Source organism: Chaetomium globosum, genomic scaffold, assembly GCF_000143365.1.
Source record: "Chaetomium globosum CBS 148.51 scaffold_4 genomic scaffold, whole genome shotgun sequence".
In the NCBI taxonomy this organism is placed as follows: domain Eukaryota; kingdom Fungi; phylum Ascomycota; class Sordariomycetes; order Sordariales; family Chaetomiaceae; genus Chaetomium; species Chaetomium globosum.
The window spans coordinates 44,866-59,640 of NT_165979.1; the positions used below are offsets into that span (position 1 = coordinate 44,866).

Consider the following 14,775-nt stretch of genomic DNA (forward strand, 5'->3'; position numbering starts at 1 on the left):
GGGTATCTCTCCACTGACGATGCCACCCCTTAACCAGCTCTCACATCGTCAATCAAGGTATGTCCATGCATGACTGGACAGCAGCTGGAGCTTTCGAATGAGGAACACTACAGGGTAACGAATCTCCAGTATAGAAGCGCGAGTTCCTCCTAAACTACCCGGCAATGGAAGGGAAGTCAGCTGGGGGAAAGGGTCGGATGGCAATCTCCATTCGGCTGGTGGTTTTGTGCCAAAGGCCAGTGCCCTCAACACCGAACTGCTCACCGCTAATTGGACTGGGGTTGTTCATTTACCCCGCAGCCACCGCGGGGAAAGGAAGTAACCAGCAGCTTGGTGTCGCCCAAGCACCCAGCGCGCAAATATCCCTGGAGTCCCGAAGTCACCTTCACGAAGCCCATGCCCGCTTCTCCCACCAAGCTCAAAACGCGCACTTTTGGAGGATTCCCTTTTGCAAATAGAAGGGCAAGTCGAAGAATCGACAGAAACAAGATGAGTTTCCATACCTAGGATGTAGTCAGATGCCAAGTGCTGGGAACCCACCAGATGTCAGCTCACTTCAATTCTGCCAATCACCACGGGTTATTTCTGCAATGGGAAAGAGTCTTGGCTGTTCCCTGCCGTAGGAGCTGAGATTTCCTCCACACGCCAAAGGTTTGCAGCCGTGCGGTGTCAAAACTCCATCTGGAACCGCCCAGGGCCGGAGTGAAAGGGTCCATTGGACGGCTGCCTTGGACCGGCTACCTAACGTACCTACCTCGGGCCCTGGTAATATGCCCGAGGTTGGTACTATGAAACTTGAAATGTATGGCTGATTGAACTTGAAACTCAAGTTAACTAGTTACATGGCGCGGCGCGTTCCCTGTGATTTCTGGCGGGTTCATGGGCAAGATAGGCTTCAAGGAGGGGGCGAGCGGCCGTGTTCCAATCTCGCAGGTCCTTCACTTTGGAGCCGCCCACTCATGGATGTGGAGGCTGACAAGAGAGCCACGTTTTGGGTTGGCCCCTAAATCTCGTCATCGGGGTCAACCGCGGGTGAGGGACGGATATGCCCTGCCTAGACAACCGAACAACGACTCACCCGTCCTGCTGACGCATGGTCTTCGTGCATGCGTTTTGCAATCACCGTCGCCCACTTTCGTAAGGCGAACCAGAAGAAAACAGAAAGATGGCCGGCTTGATCGCCGCGCACCGGTTGATCATCAACCAGGAGAGGATGCATCTGTCCACCCCTTGCCATGAGTGAAACAAAACATGAACCAAAAAAGCCAATTTTGTCCGCACTGTCGCTGCCTGTGTCTCGGAACCGCCATTTGCCGCTAGCAGTGCCGATTGCCACCTGCCAGATCATCGCTCCGCCCGCCTCCCTGCTCTGAAGATGGCATCGCTATGGTTGGATGGGGTTCATCCCATGGTCCTTGGTGGTGAGAAAAGCGCGGTCCCACCAGTTACCTCGCTTGTGTTAGTTACCTGGTACCTATGGAGGCGTGCAGTTTCTTTTTCTTCGATCCAGTCTGTGTAAGAGTTAGGCAATATACTTGTATGTCCATTCCGACCGCGTACCCACAGTGGCAATTGTCACTCGTTTGACGGGCTGACGGCTAGAAAAAAAAAAGGAAAGAAAAAAAAGGGAGTTTTAAGCAAGCTCTATAAAAACTGGGATGTCACTCTCTGCTACTTGGGTACTTATTGGCGGCAATCGACCGGAGTCCGCTGCAAACCTTTAAAACCAGGACAGCTTCGTTGTTTCTCCATTCGGTGGTTAACTATATGGAAGCCAACAAAAGAACGCTCAAAAGCGAAAGACATCGGCCATGGTCCGAACTGTCCCATCCCATCTCATCCCTGAGACAAGGATTTTCCCCACAGGCGGTGACCCCTTTTCTGCCCAGCAAGGCAAGACCGAGACCCCACCAATGCCCGGAGGCACGGAGTCATGAGCAGACGCCGACACTCACCTCCTCCTCATTTGCCTGCCACCAACTAACTAGGTCCTGCCCTGTTCAAATATTGCCGCAAATTAACGACAACCTTCGACTGGCAGGATGTTTGGGAATCTGACGGAGGCAGGCCGCGCAGTCAGGTAAGCCAGGTAACTGCATGGAGTGAGCAGCTAGAGTGGACGCGCTCGAACAACTGGAACACCCCGCCAAACAACGCCTTGTGGAGTTGTCCGTGCGAGTTCTTCCCCAAGGACTCATGATTCCCACACGGCCAGTTCCTTGTGCCTCGAGAGTGCTCAAGTCGCGCAGGAGGCAGGGAATGGATTTGTTGATCGCAAAGGAACCCAGTAAGTAACCTTGCAGATCCGCCAATTATGGATCCCTGCCGTTTTCACAAAAAAGGGCTGAAGCAGCGGACTGGGTTGAGTGGGGGAGTGGGCCGGGCTTAAACCGTTCTGGATGACGCGACCTTCTGAGTGCGATGCCATGCGTGCTGCGAGCCAATGGTGCCGAGGATGGGGCATCTGCAGCTCGCTCCTTCCAATCCGCGCTTTGCAAGCCAGCGCAGGGCAATATTCCGCTGCAACTTTGCAAAACGGGCCCTCGCTTTCGTACCCTCGTTCCGCCTTCGCGCGCTTCCAGGTTCCGTGTGTTCCGTCCTTCCATCTTTTCTGTGCGTCCCGTCCCCTCTGCCCGCCACATCCCGCGCGGCCACCCAGCCCTACGACCCTGCGTACATGGCAGGGACGAATCGTGGATACATGAGCAGTTGATAGATGAACGACTCGGGCGGAACGGCGCACCCCAGCATGCCCACAAAGGCACCTCCCGGTACTTTCAGGTTCCGGGCAAGTGACACGACAAATTGGGGCTGCTCCCTCTTTTCCAGGTTTCCAGGCTCTCAACCTCCCTCCCACCTTAGCCAGCGACCGGCTGCTGATTACTGCAGCTGACACCCAGGACGCTCAGCGGGGGCCGCACATATTTGGCCCATTGCCGTGCGGCCCCACGCCTAGGTAGCTGAACCCACCGGCCGGCGACGCCCTGTCGTGCCAAACCTCCACTTCTTTTGGCAGGCATTTCCCGGCAAGGACGGTGACCCCAGCCCACACAATTTCTCCACCACCACCGCCCTCGTCCCAATGGCCTGGGAGCCAGCACTGTCGCAGTAGGCGGACCGCCGCCTGCTTTTATTTTTTGGCCGTTTCCTGCATCGCACGAGCTCCCTAATTTGTTGATTATCAACCGCCGCCCTCCGCACTCTGGTCTCTTTTCTGCCCTCATTCGTCTTGCTCCCATGCACGCGGGGTGTTCCAGTTGCTTGTGCGCTGGATTGAGCTGCCACCGCAACCAATCCCAGAACGAGAGCACGGCAAGACCGGCTCTCTTCGGACGCCTGAGCAGCTGAGGCTTCAAGAATTGCGATTCCCTGCCAGCCGCCAGTTGCAGGGCCCAGTGTCCGTGTCCGCTGTGAGATCAGGCTTGGTACGGCTTCGGCTCAGCCAAGGACCTCGTCGGAATCGGCGCCGGTGGCAAGGCGAAGCGTCGCCTTGCACTTCAGCTCGTTCGCTGCCCCCCTTTCCCGCTGGGGCTCTCAGCGCACGTTGACATTGCCGTCGTCTTTCACACGCTTGCTCTTTCCCTTGCCACGAAGTCCAAACCCAACGTCATGGCCGCCATCCCCATTCAGGCGCCCTCGCGGGGGTACGGGGGAAGAGACATGAGCCCCAGTCCCGGCCCTCTCCCGTCCATATCAACTGGTCGCAGCGAAACCCTCTCCAGACCCTTTGGACCCTCAGGTCGAGCTGTCCCGTTCGCAGACAACCTCTCGCCCTCGGCCGCTTCAAATCCCATGGCGATACGCGGTACGGATTACATCAACGCGCCTCCGCCTCTTCCCCCGCCACGGTTGGTCCCCATCAGCGGGCCCGTCGACCCAACGCTGCAATTCAAAGAGAGCATGCGCAGGGACGACTACGGCAGCCCTGGTGCCGATTCGTTTGGGCATAGCTTCAAACGAAGGGATGTGTCCTTTAGGAGTGACATTTCCGACGACGGATATCACAGTTTTGAAAGCTTCAGGTTTGTCCAGGCCACCCATAATACCTGCCGCGCCCTTCACGGCGTGCACGCCCAGGTGAGCTAACCGAGCGATCTTCCATCCTCTACTAGGTCTTCGGGTTTCCCCTCGCCTTTTGGTCACCACACTATGAAGAGCTTCCGCCCAAACGGCGACTCCATAGACCACTCGATGCTCGACAAGCTTAACCGTCCCGGCCGGCGCCCAGGTCTCAGCGCGTCAGTCAACGACCTGCCGGGGGCTCGCCCCCACCACGCGCAGCTGACGACTCTCTCTCTGCCCCACCGAACCAGACAGCCATACCTAGACTCGACCTTCACCAAGTCTCCCGGAGCCATGTCCGCCACATCTCCGATCGCCGCACCCTTTGGACATCACGGGCGGGGTTCTATGGATCACCGTTCACCCTTGGGAACCGACGGTAGTGACTACGATCGGTCGCCACTCCCGCGGCCTCGCAGGATGCACGGGGTCCTTGCGGCAGATGAGGGGGGCCACACCGGTTACGGGGGTTACGACGGCCGGGAAGATGACGTTGATTTTCCCATGGAGGAAACAACACGCATGCGGAGCCTTGCGATTGAAGACCAGTGGCGGGAAAGAGACTGGGATAGGGATCGGGACAGAGAGCGGGAACGAGAGAGGGAACGCGACTGTTATCAACCGGGCCAGAAACGCCGGGCTTCATCGCCGCCCAGCGATGACGCCGCGGTAGCAAATGAGTTGCTGAGGAGAAGAGACGGTGGCTTAATGACTCGGGGCTCACCTACGCCGCGGCTCCTGGCGATACCTCAAAACTCATTGTCGAGCGTGTCCTCGGTCAGCCGAAGCGGAAGCTTCGCAAGTAACCTCACCGCCAGCAGCATCACAAGCATGGGCTCCTTTGGGCGGCGCTCACCCAACGCCCTTTCCCCGGCTGGCTTGTCCCCAACCGACCCCAAGGCCTGCAGCAGCCCGTATCCGCCGCCAACAAGCATATCCGCTTCTCCGCGCCCTTCAATCGGACGGACCGTCGGTGCGCTCTCACCACATAATCGATCGCCTAGCGAACAGCCCTCACCAGCACAGGTCACGCGCACCGTCGCCTCCCCAAGGAAGATTGCTGATGTCCCCAAAAACCACAGCAGCCTGGCCGCCAAGCTCAAGGGTCCGTATATGTGCGAGTGCTGCCCGAAGAAACCCAAAAAGTTCGAGACCGAAGAAGAGTTGAGGTATGCTATTGGTCCTTACATCCACGCTCTGGGATTGTCGCAGTCGTCTAACTAACCCCGCTACCCCCACTAGAGCGCACGAGGCTGAGAAACAGTACGGATGCGCATTCTGCGGCAACCGCTTCAAAAACAAGAACGAAGCCGAGAGACATCAAAACTCGCTCCATGTCCGGCGACACAGCTGGTCATGTTCGGCCTTGACCGCGTACGCGCGGGCGTTTCACGACAGCACAACGAGGCCCGGCGAGGCGGATGTCTGTGGATACTGCGGCGAGGAGTTCCTCAGGAGCGGAAAAGACGAACAGGACTGGGAGGACCGCGCCCGCCATCTCCAGGACGTGCACAAATTCCGCGAGTGCAACTCCAGCAAGAAGTTCTACCGAGCAGATCATTTCCGCCAGCACCTCAAGCACAGCCATGCGGGCACCAGTGGCAAGTGGACCAACATGCTCGAAAACGCTTGCATGCTGGAAGAGGACCCGCCCGTTCCCACGAGATGAAGCCCTCCTCCCCATCGCGGATAAGATGTGGGGGGGATTCAAGGTTTGTGGTTTGGGATGCTTGTTTGGAAGCTTCCTTTACCAGCACGAATATCTCGTCGGAATCTCTCTGAGCGAAACCCGGGGCCGGGTCTTGGCCACCTCGGTCTCGATTCTGGGTATTTTGTCTCCTTTCGGAATTCCAAAGTGGGGCGAGAGGAGATTTGGCCGATCCAGTCGTTGTGGCGGAGATGGCCGGCGCGAGATGATGCGACGTTGCCTCGCCCAGATCCAGGATCGTTGCGCGCGTTCAACCCTGCCAAAGAAACGACATTGACGCAGCGCCAGACCGTTTCATGCAAGTCCGCCGCGGACCCAGTCCTGGGACAAGGGCTTGCTATTTTTCGGATCATCTGAACCCCCTCTCACCCGAGCGAGCCGTTGACGATTCGGTGGCCATATCTAACGAACCACCGGTGCCAAAAAAGCTCCATTAGGGCGGAGTGTCTCGACCACGGGCACTTCATTGCAGCAGCGCACACCGACACTTTTACCACCCACGCGGCAACCCTCAATTACGACGAGGGTTGCCGCGCCGAACGAAGTTACGACCTGAGCATTTGCATTAGCATGCGATAGCTACCGGATTACGAATCGTCCGAGCTCACATTAGTTTACATCAAAGCGGCGTCTCTTGGCTTGGTTGGAGGGTGTTTTATGACCGATTTTGGGGCCCCTGCAAAGCTGTACATCCTGTTTTTTTTTTCTCCCCAGTATGGTTTTGGCAACGGCTCAACGGCGCACCCTCACTTCCTGCAGATGGTGAATTCTGGGGCGTATCCGGCGCATTTGACGGTGACACATTTTTTTATCCTCTTGATGACCGACCATGCCAATGAACCATAGAAAAGTACCAATAACTATCTGTTTTCCAATTGGTCGTTTGTCTTTCTGCGTGGTTGTCTGGTGTGCCTTTGCCCCGCCAAGTAGTGGAGGTCCGGCACACAATCGCCTTCGCATCCATGTTTCTGTGACAGGGCTGACCCAACCCAGGCCCCACTTCAGACCCCTGACAGGGGTCCAAGTTACCCCTCAGTCGGCGGTCGCGGGGCAGCAAATTGTCGGCTGCTGTCACAAGCCAGAATAATTTTGACTCGGACCATGAAACCCAAAGTAAGGCAAGTTGTGTGACTCCTTTACACTATAACCCCGCGAAAATATGGCTGTAAACCGGATCAACGGCCACGAAGAGCTGTATGTCGGAGGGTGAGTGAGCATGTCCAAATCGTCTCACAATTGGGAAACAGGAAAAACTAACGTGTGGCTGCCGCAGCGTTTTCGGTATCAATCGTGCCCGGCTCCAAGAACACAATATCACCCACATTCTCTCAGTCATCAAATACACTCTAAACCGAGACGACGACGCATTCCGCAATGTCGAGCACCTCAGTATCGACATCGACGACATGGACGACCAGGACATCCTCGTGCAACTCCCCAGGTTGGTACGCTTCATCAACCGCGGTCTCCATCCCGGGAAGTCCACACCCGACAACGACAACAACGGCGAAGCCCTATCGACAACCGAAATAACACCATCACCCGACTCCGCTGCGCCATCATCACCCGGCGCTGTCCTCGTGCACTGTGCCATGGGCAAGTCGCGTTCCGCCACCGCCGTGGTGGCTTACCTCCTCTGGAAACACCCGCACCGTTTCGGCAAAGCGAAGCCGACGACAACAGCCCAACAAGCGGTCGCACAAGCGGTGGAATGGGTACGCAAGACCCGGCCCCTAGCCGAGCCCAACGACGGCTTCATGCGCCAACTCGAAATATGGTGGGACATGGGCTGCCCGGCCGGCAGCGACGACGCGGTCGAGAAGGAGCCCACATACCAACGCTGGCTGTACAAGCGGGAGGTTGAAGACGCGGCGCGCATCGGGCGAGCTCCCGAATGGATACGCTTCGAGGATGAGGAGACAACTGGGGGCGCTGTTAAGGCCACGGAGGCCTCTACGGGGATAGAGCTCAGATGTAAGAAATGCCGGCGTGTGCTAGCCACGGGTCCCTTTATCGTACCGCATCACGGCACGGACGAGGTGGGCCGGGCGGATTGCCCCCATTTCTTCATCGAGGCGCTTTCATGGATGCGCCCGATCCTGGACGAAGGCGCGCTCGACGGCCGCTTGATATGTCCAAATGCCAAGTGCTCGGCTTCTATCGGCCGGTACGCCTGGCAGGGGTTCAAGTGTAGCTGCGGCGAGTGGGTTGCCCCGGCCTTCTCGTTGCAGAACAGCAAGGTCGACAAAGTTGTCAAGGGGAGGCAGGGCGCTGGAGCCGGTGCCGTTACTGAGCGGATGGCTGCCCTAGGGATCCGCATGCCACCAGGGGCTGCAAGAGTGCCCCCTGCGGCAACGCCCGACCACGTCGCCGAGAGGTACAAAGGGAATCTGTGATGGTGGAGCCCGGGATCTGAGTAACACGCCGCTCCTCCCGCCACAGCCTGGACGACCCCGCAGGTTGCGATGCGTCATGAGCCCGGTAGCGCAGCGTACTACATACAGATGCATATGCGCTTTGTCTAGACCCGAAGGTAGGTGACTAACAGGAAGCCTTGAGACAAATTCCTGATCTTAAGATTCGCTGTAGAGTTCTACATGCCTTGCTAATGCTAGAGGCAGTGGCAAACCCGGATGCTCTGGGACGACCTTGGACTGATTGACGCACACGCTGCCCTTATATAGAACCTCCCCGGTCGCATACCCTAATGGTTTTCGCATCCCCTTAGATATTTAATGTTTGTTTACCTGGCCCGCCATCTCGAGCCCCGGGCAGTTGTGGCAGATCGGCTTGGTTCCCGAGTCGGGACGGATGCACACGACGGACAAGAGGTTGCGCCAACGCACCTATCTGCAAGTTCCCAAGGCGAGGCACCTCGTAGCCATCCTCCCCCCCTTCCCCCCTCCCCTTCTTCTTCCAATCCCAGCATCTTCCACCCCCAACCGGGCCCAGGCGGGCTTCACCCCATGCTGAACAGCTGAAGGCTTCTTCTACTTTGCCCGTAGTGGCTCCGGGCTCAAGGTCACAAATTGCCTCTTCTTTCTCCAACTGTTGAACTCGTTGCTTGGGTATTGCTGGTAATTTTGATGTCCTGCTCGTCTTGATTGTGCCAACGTTTCCCTCACACGCCGTCCCCGCTCCCTTTGATGTTAAGAGCCCATCGTCTTCAACAACAAGCTAGACAGACCTAGCGCGTATTCCGAAACCGGTGCGAGCACCTCATACGCAGAACCATCGCTGACTGATGAGAGCCAAGGTTGTTTGGCATGCATCAGGGTTGGTATTGCAACCGGCTGACTGTGCAGGAAGCCAGTCATCGAGACGGGTGTTGTGTGGTGACAGCACACAGTAAGCGCTAAATTTTCATGAAGACGCGGACATGCGTCTCCGATGCAACCGTCATATGCGAGACAGTTCAGGAGGGGTTGAGACCGTCGTGACGAAGGATCCGTTTTCCTTCGTTTTCTTCTTGTCTCCGGCCGTCGCCGAGCTCGTCCGAGGGAACTGATCCTCCTGCGGCGGAGTGGGACCCTTTCCTCCGGGCTCACATCACTGTGGACAAGCACGTTCATCGTCCCGGTTGTTGAGATCGCTGTCAGATGGGGTAATAATACGCCGAGGCGAGGAGCAGCCAATCTGCACAACGTCTTGGCGACGAAGAGATGCTACATACAAATGACGAGGAACTGAGCCGTCCAAGCGACATATTAGCCAATCTGACGTCTATTCGAGCCGTTGGAGAAGGATGCAAAGATCCTGCATTTTGTGATGTGGGCAACCCAAGTCGGCCATCGGATCGCCAAGTGGGGGGCTCTTATGCAAATGCCGGGTGGCAGCAAAAAGAACGTCCTCCACGAACAGTCGAGGTGACCCGAGAGTGCAGCTCAGACAGTCCATACATCCCTCCACCGAGTTCTTAGGCGGCGAAAGGGTCTCGATGCAGAAATCGGGGAAAGACGGTCGGTTCCCGGCGGGCGCTCGCCGCGGCCGTGATGCTGCAGTCGGCCGAGGAAGGCCAGGTGCTGAAATACCACACAGGACGCTTGCAACCGATACAGGCCCGGGAAGCCCCACCAGCGCAGAGCCGAAATCCGAACGCATACCAGGCGTGCATGCTCGCCTTACCCGTGTTATTCTTGCCCTTGAATGATCTGTGACCCTCGAGTGTGGGGAGCATCACAGCAACAAGCCATGAAGGAAGCATCAGATGGCCCCCACTTAGGACATGCTGGCCCGGTACTCTTTCCTGGTGTCCGGGGAGACGCGTGCTGATTCGGTCTCGTGTGCTTGCCGGGACCCTTCATCATGGAAGGTTCTTAGGGACGGACGGGAAAAAGGTGGGATCGCGCATGCGCTCGTGGTTACGTTTGGCGATCTCAGCTTGTCTCTTTCTATTAACCCGTTGTTGGTAGAAGGCGCTGCAAGTGGCCGTCAGCAAAACGGAATGGTGGGGACAAGGAAAGTTTCCCACCTCTTCAACTCGAACACGCGGGGTTCTTCCTCTTCAACCACCGGCGAGGTGGTCGCACCTTCTTGGGTCTGCAGCAAGCAGAACATTAGCCACAGGGGACGAGGGCGATAGGGGGGTTGGAGTCGCTGACCGATTCGGACTTGTCCTGTGTGCTTTGTTTGTCTTCGCCTGTTCCATCCTTCGTGTCATCCTTCTTCTCGTCTTTTTTATCGTGCTTGTTGTTTCCCTTCTCGTCCTTCTCCTTCTTTTTCTTCTGTTTCTCCTCGTATTCCTTCTTCACTCGCTCGATCTCCTCGTCCAGCTCGCGCTTCTTGCGGGCCTCGATGGCTGCCTGGTCGATCTTGGGCGTACAGAAGCCAGTGTCTTTTAGATGTGCGGGACAGACGTAAAACCAGTCCTGCAGGTTGTCAGACCGTGTCCATGTTGGCTCGAGAGAGGTGTCGGGCAGGGCAATTGGGCGAACCTTGTTGTCGGGGGTGATCAACACGCTGGAACTAATCTTGAAGCAAATGTCGCATGACTTGGCCTTGGTCTCGGCCACCTTGCGGTGCGTGTAGGTATTAGGAAACGACATGTCCAGCAGCAGTCGCGCAACAGTCGCGTAGCAAAGCTACCCGATCCACAACGGTCGTGGACAGGGTTCGGTTGGGGAGCTCAATGCGGTGGGATGATTTGGGTGGGAGTACCCCGCACAGTTATACCAAGTGCCCGTCCGTACATACAGTATGCACACAACGAAGGAGGCACTGTGGCTTCCGCCGCCCAAACCGTGACATCAATGGGGAAAAACATGAGGACCAAAAGAAGTAAAATGGGATTAAAAACCAAGACCAAAAGAAGAAAAAGCGCTGTATTGGGTATCATCTATCTCCTCTCTAAATCCAGTATACAAGATCCTATGCTACCAAAAATATTAATTGATGCTATAAACGACAACCCTTGGTAACGCCATCATCCGTCGGCTTCAATCGACAGAAACACGACGATTCAATTTTGATGTCGGCGCCTGCCAGAGCAAGTGACAACTGCTTGCGGATGATGCTCGCCTCGGCGGTGCGCCCTAGGCGTCGAAGGCACTCGTGATAACCGTGTAGGGCCCAGATGTTGTTTGGGTGCTGGTGGGCTCGGACGAGACCGGCACCGAGACCGAGGTCATCGGCGTAGATCCTGGCAGCCTCATCGACGTGCCCCTGCTCGAGCAGTAGCGCGGCATATGGGTGGCGTGAGGGGATCATCCAACCCCAGGGCTCTGAATAAAGCAGCGAGTCATCCCGCGCGATGGCGAGGCGCAAGCTCTTGAAAGCAACCTCGTAATTGCCGCGTCGATACTCTATCTCTCCCTCTAGCATAGCTGCTGCAACTGCGAGTTCGTCAACGACCTTGTTGGGGAAGTCGAGGCGGCTGGGCGGCACGCGCCTTGCCGCGTCCCTAAAGACGTCTTGGTATCCAACTGCGGCCTTGACGTCGTTGGTAGCCGCATATGCAATGCCCTTCCCATAGTACGTCATGGCGACGGTGACGCAGTGGAGCTCCTTGTCCTCTGGGACTGGCAGCTGCTTCAGCTCCTCCCACATGCCGAACCGGATGAGGACATGAACGCGAACCGACTTGAAGAACTCCAGCCAGCTCGCCATCGGAGGGGAGGTCATCAAAAGCATCGTCTCGGTGATCGTATCTTCCATCCGAGTGGTGGCGTCAAGGGCGGCTTGGGATTGACCGGCCATCATGGCGTTGTATATGAGAGAGTGGTAGTTGTGCATCCGATAGAAGGAATAAAAGTTTCTCCCGCCCTCCCGGGCATAGTACCTGTCGTCGGCAATAGTGGCTTCTAGATTGGTGTGAAGAGCTCGCCGGTAGTCCCCGACAAGAACATCGATATGGCTGGGCATGTGGCGCAAATGGCCGGCATCGGGGACCAGGCCTCGCAAGTAATCGGCCGCGTTGACAGCGTCCTCGGGCATCTTAGACATCTCAACGAGGTGGATGTACATATGGAGGATACCGGGATGATACCTTGCGTCAGGTAGCGTCATACCGCGTTCGAGCATCCCGCGTATTTCAAGGACGGGGGTATTGAGATTGGGTTCGCCGGTTTTTGCCCGGTAAAGTTTCCAAGGTGCCGTGTTCATCAGGGCATCCGCTACGAGGGCAGTGACGTCCAGATCCTGCTCGCCAAAATCCTTGCCCACTTGCCTCATGGCATCGGCGTATGCGAGAACGGATTTCGACCCCAGGTCCACGAGCGTTGTAGCTGAAGGGAAACGATACGTGAGAGCGTCGATAAGGGCCCGCTCGACAGGGGTCGCGGACGCGGACATCTCCTGGGCTTTGCGGGAGAAATTGTAACATGTTGCCAAAGATTGTGACAAGTCCTCCTTATCAAAAGCCGACCAACCCTTATTGTAGTTGGGGCCCGTTGCAAATGCAACACCCCAGTAACCCATGGCGCAGCCGGGATCGTGAAGTACCACTTGTCCGAAACACGCGGCAGCCTCGGCGTGGTTGAAAGCGTAAACCCAGTTCAGCCCGCGATCGAACCAAGTTTGGGCATCTGCACTCCTGGTGCTTACGCGACGCGTGTGTCGCCCGAGATCGTAGTACGGACTACCCGCCGCCAGCCGTTTTCCCCCGTTGCTGGAACACGGGCTGAGAGTCATGGCGATGGCGGGGAGAAAGAAATAATTTTTTTTTATTAAAGAATAAATTACGGGAAAAGCCACTTGAAATGGCAATCTTGGTTATGGGCGTGAGGTTTTGTTTTCAAACCGGTGGCGAGAGTATCAGACGGAATACAGTCCCCGTTGGAGGAAAGCCACATGACCTTCCATTCTGCGCGGATGTGCAACGGCCACCTCGTGTGGCTCAAACAGCCGCCCACGCCAAAAAAGCAAAACCCTAACCCTCTACGTCGGGATTGCGTTTCATCCCACCTGAGATAATTACCAACAGGAAATTCGAGGGAAGTCGAACTTTTTTGCCAAAGGACCTTCCATTGTCTACATCATCGCGGTGTCCAAACCAAAGAACAAGACTACGAATATAGATTCCCTACTCTCACCGATATGTACAGGCATCACATACAGCCCCCCATTCCTGACTGGTTTACTCGCGTGTCGCATTACGCGGTATCGATTGTACATGCATGGGAGGTAAGGTACCTGATCAAACCTGGCCGTGCATGGAAGTTTGTCCAGGCCCCTAAACCCGGAGTCCACCTCAAATCATTCCACGGCTCATTATAAACAAATGACGGCTCCCGCCGGTCAGTTATCTCCGCTTATTATTTTCCATTTCTACCCGCACCACAAGGCGGCGGATGCTTTTGGCTAGATCAGACCAGAAACGGGCGCAGAGCATGCCCGGGTCTCTCCATAACGTACGCTACATTAGGTAGGTACCTAGGTAACGTACCGGCTCAACACTTTCCTCGCCGATCTTGGAAGAACGTACCATGTCAGGTACGCAGGTAATTACACAACTATACTTAATCGGCATCCCATTTTGCCCCAACACCACCTAACAAAAACAACATCGAGACCGGCTCCTTCTCGAAAAAGAGAGGGATAATAACTACGCACGCCACACTGAATCTTCTGCGGTCGCTCCGTCTACTATATTTGCCGTTGGTGAACACGGCGAAGTCGAACAATCGGTCCGAATCTCGCACGACGTTGTTCAGGTCAAGTGGGTCCGTGATGCTCCAACAGGGGCCAACAGGGCCGATTCATGGAAACAAAATGGAGCAGGAGAGAGGGTCTTCGCGTTATCCGTAAGCGCCTCCTGTTCCTGTTCCTGAATCGCTGTGATAGATCGTCCGAGATCCTGGAAACCCGGAGAGTCATGCACCTTGACTTTGATGAGCGAGCTCTCAGGTCTTGTAAAACGAGATACAACGAAAGACGCTCTGGAGTCTGCACCATCTTATTTCTAGGGAGGCTGTCATTAACCAGATGAACAGTGAACGTCATCGTCAAGCAGCCAAGACACAGAGCCTCAGCTCGGTGATTCCCGACTCACTGCCGTGCACTAGCCTCCCTAGGTGCCATGATCTGCGTTCAAGTGGCGCCCTCTGCATGGCAAGCTCCGTGCCGTTTCCCTGTCGTGGCACGCCCATTTGCAGGTGGCCCCGTTGGTTCTCCGCTTCTCAGCAGGAAAGCCCATAGCCAACAGCCCTCCATCGGCCCTTTAAGCTCAGCTTTGACCAACAGGGACACTTCTCCGGGGCCTATCCTCGGCGCCTCGAAACCGGCCAAACCCAGAAGCCACGAGGTCTTACAACGCTCCGGGCTGCAACAGAGAGCGACTTGCACCGCCGAAATCGAACAGCAGGAAGGCCAGCTTTGAGGTTGGGGTGTGAGATCAACCGCCGACATAGTTACTCGCATCACCATGTATGTACATACATACCGCCGTGCACTCAAGGGAGCGTGGCCTCGCCGCGTCAAGCATGGCCACAGCCAGGATTGCCCCTTGGGAGGAGCGCCCGCCCTGTTATCTGGCCGAAGGAGTCGAAAGGAACGTGCATTACCCCTAC

At 56.4% G+C, this 14,775-nt stretch overlaps 5 protein-coding genes across 5 annotated transcripts; 2 read left to right on the top strand and 3 right to left on the bottom strand.

Moving 5' to 3' along the window:
- Positions 1-1,811: 1,811 nt before the first annotated feature.
- Positions 1,812-5,731, top strand: CHGG_03717 (uncharacterized protein; the record flags this gene model as incomplete). The annotated part of the gene is made up of 7 exons (XM_001222930.1): positions 1,812-1,930; positions 2,115-2,287; positions 2,830-2,956; positions 3,017-3,035; positions 3,421-4,022; positions 4,113-5,231; positions 5,305-5,731. The coding sequence occupies 7 exons, from the start codon at positions 1,812-1,814 to the stop codon at positions 5,729-5,731; spliced, it is 2,586 nt and encodes an 861-aa protein (XP_001222931.1).
- A 1,198-nt stretch (positions 5,732-6,929) lies between these two features.
- CHGG_03718 (uncharacterized protein) lies at positions 6,930-8,166 on the top strand (the record flags this gene model as incomplete). Its single annotated transcript, XM_001222931.1, has 2 exons — positions 6,930-6,976; positions 7,044-8,166. 2 exons carry the CDS (start codon positions 6,930-6,932, stop codon positions 8,164-8,166), a joined length of 1,170 nt encoding a protein of 389 aa, XP_001222932.1.
- A 2,160-nt stretch (positions 8,167-10,326) lies between these two features.
- CHGG_03719 (uncharacterized protein) lies at positions 10,327-10,815 on the bottom strand (the record flags this gene model as incomplete). The annotated part of the gene is made up of 1 exon (XM_001222932.1): positions 10,327-10,815. The coding sequence occupies one exon, from the start codon at positions 10,813-10,815 to the stop codon at positions 10,327-10,329; it is 489 nt and encodes a 162-aa protein (XP_001222933.1).
- Positions 10,816-11,164: 349 nt separating this feature from the next.
- Positions 11,165-12,898, bottom strand: CHGG_03720 (uncharacterized protein; the record flags this gene model as incomplete). Its single annotated transcript, XM_001222933.1, has 1 exon — positions 11,165-12,898. One exon carries the CDS (start codon positions 12,896-12,898, stop codon positions 11,165-11,167), a length of 1,734 nt encoding a protein of 577 aa, XP_001222934.1.
- Positions 12,899-14,296: 1,398 nt separating this feature from the next.
- CHGG_03721 (uncharacterized protein) lies at positions 14,297-14,614 on the bottom strand (the record flags this gene model as incomplete). The annotated part of the gene is made up of 1 exon (XM_001222934.1): positions 14,297-14,614. One exon carries the CDS (start codon positions 14,612-14,614, stop codon positions 14,297-14,299), a length of 318 nt encoding a protein of 105 aa, XP_001222935.1.
- Positions 14,615-14,775: the final 161 nt, after the last annotated feature.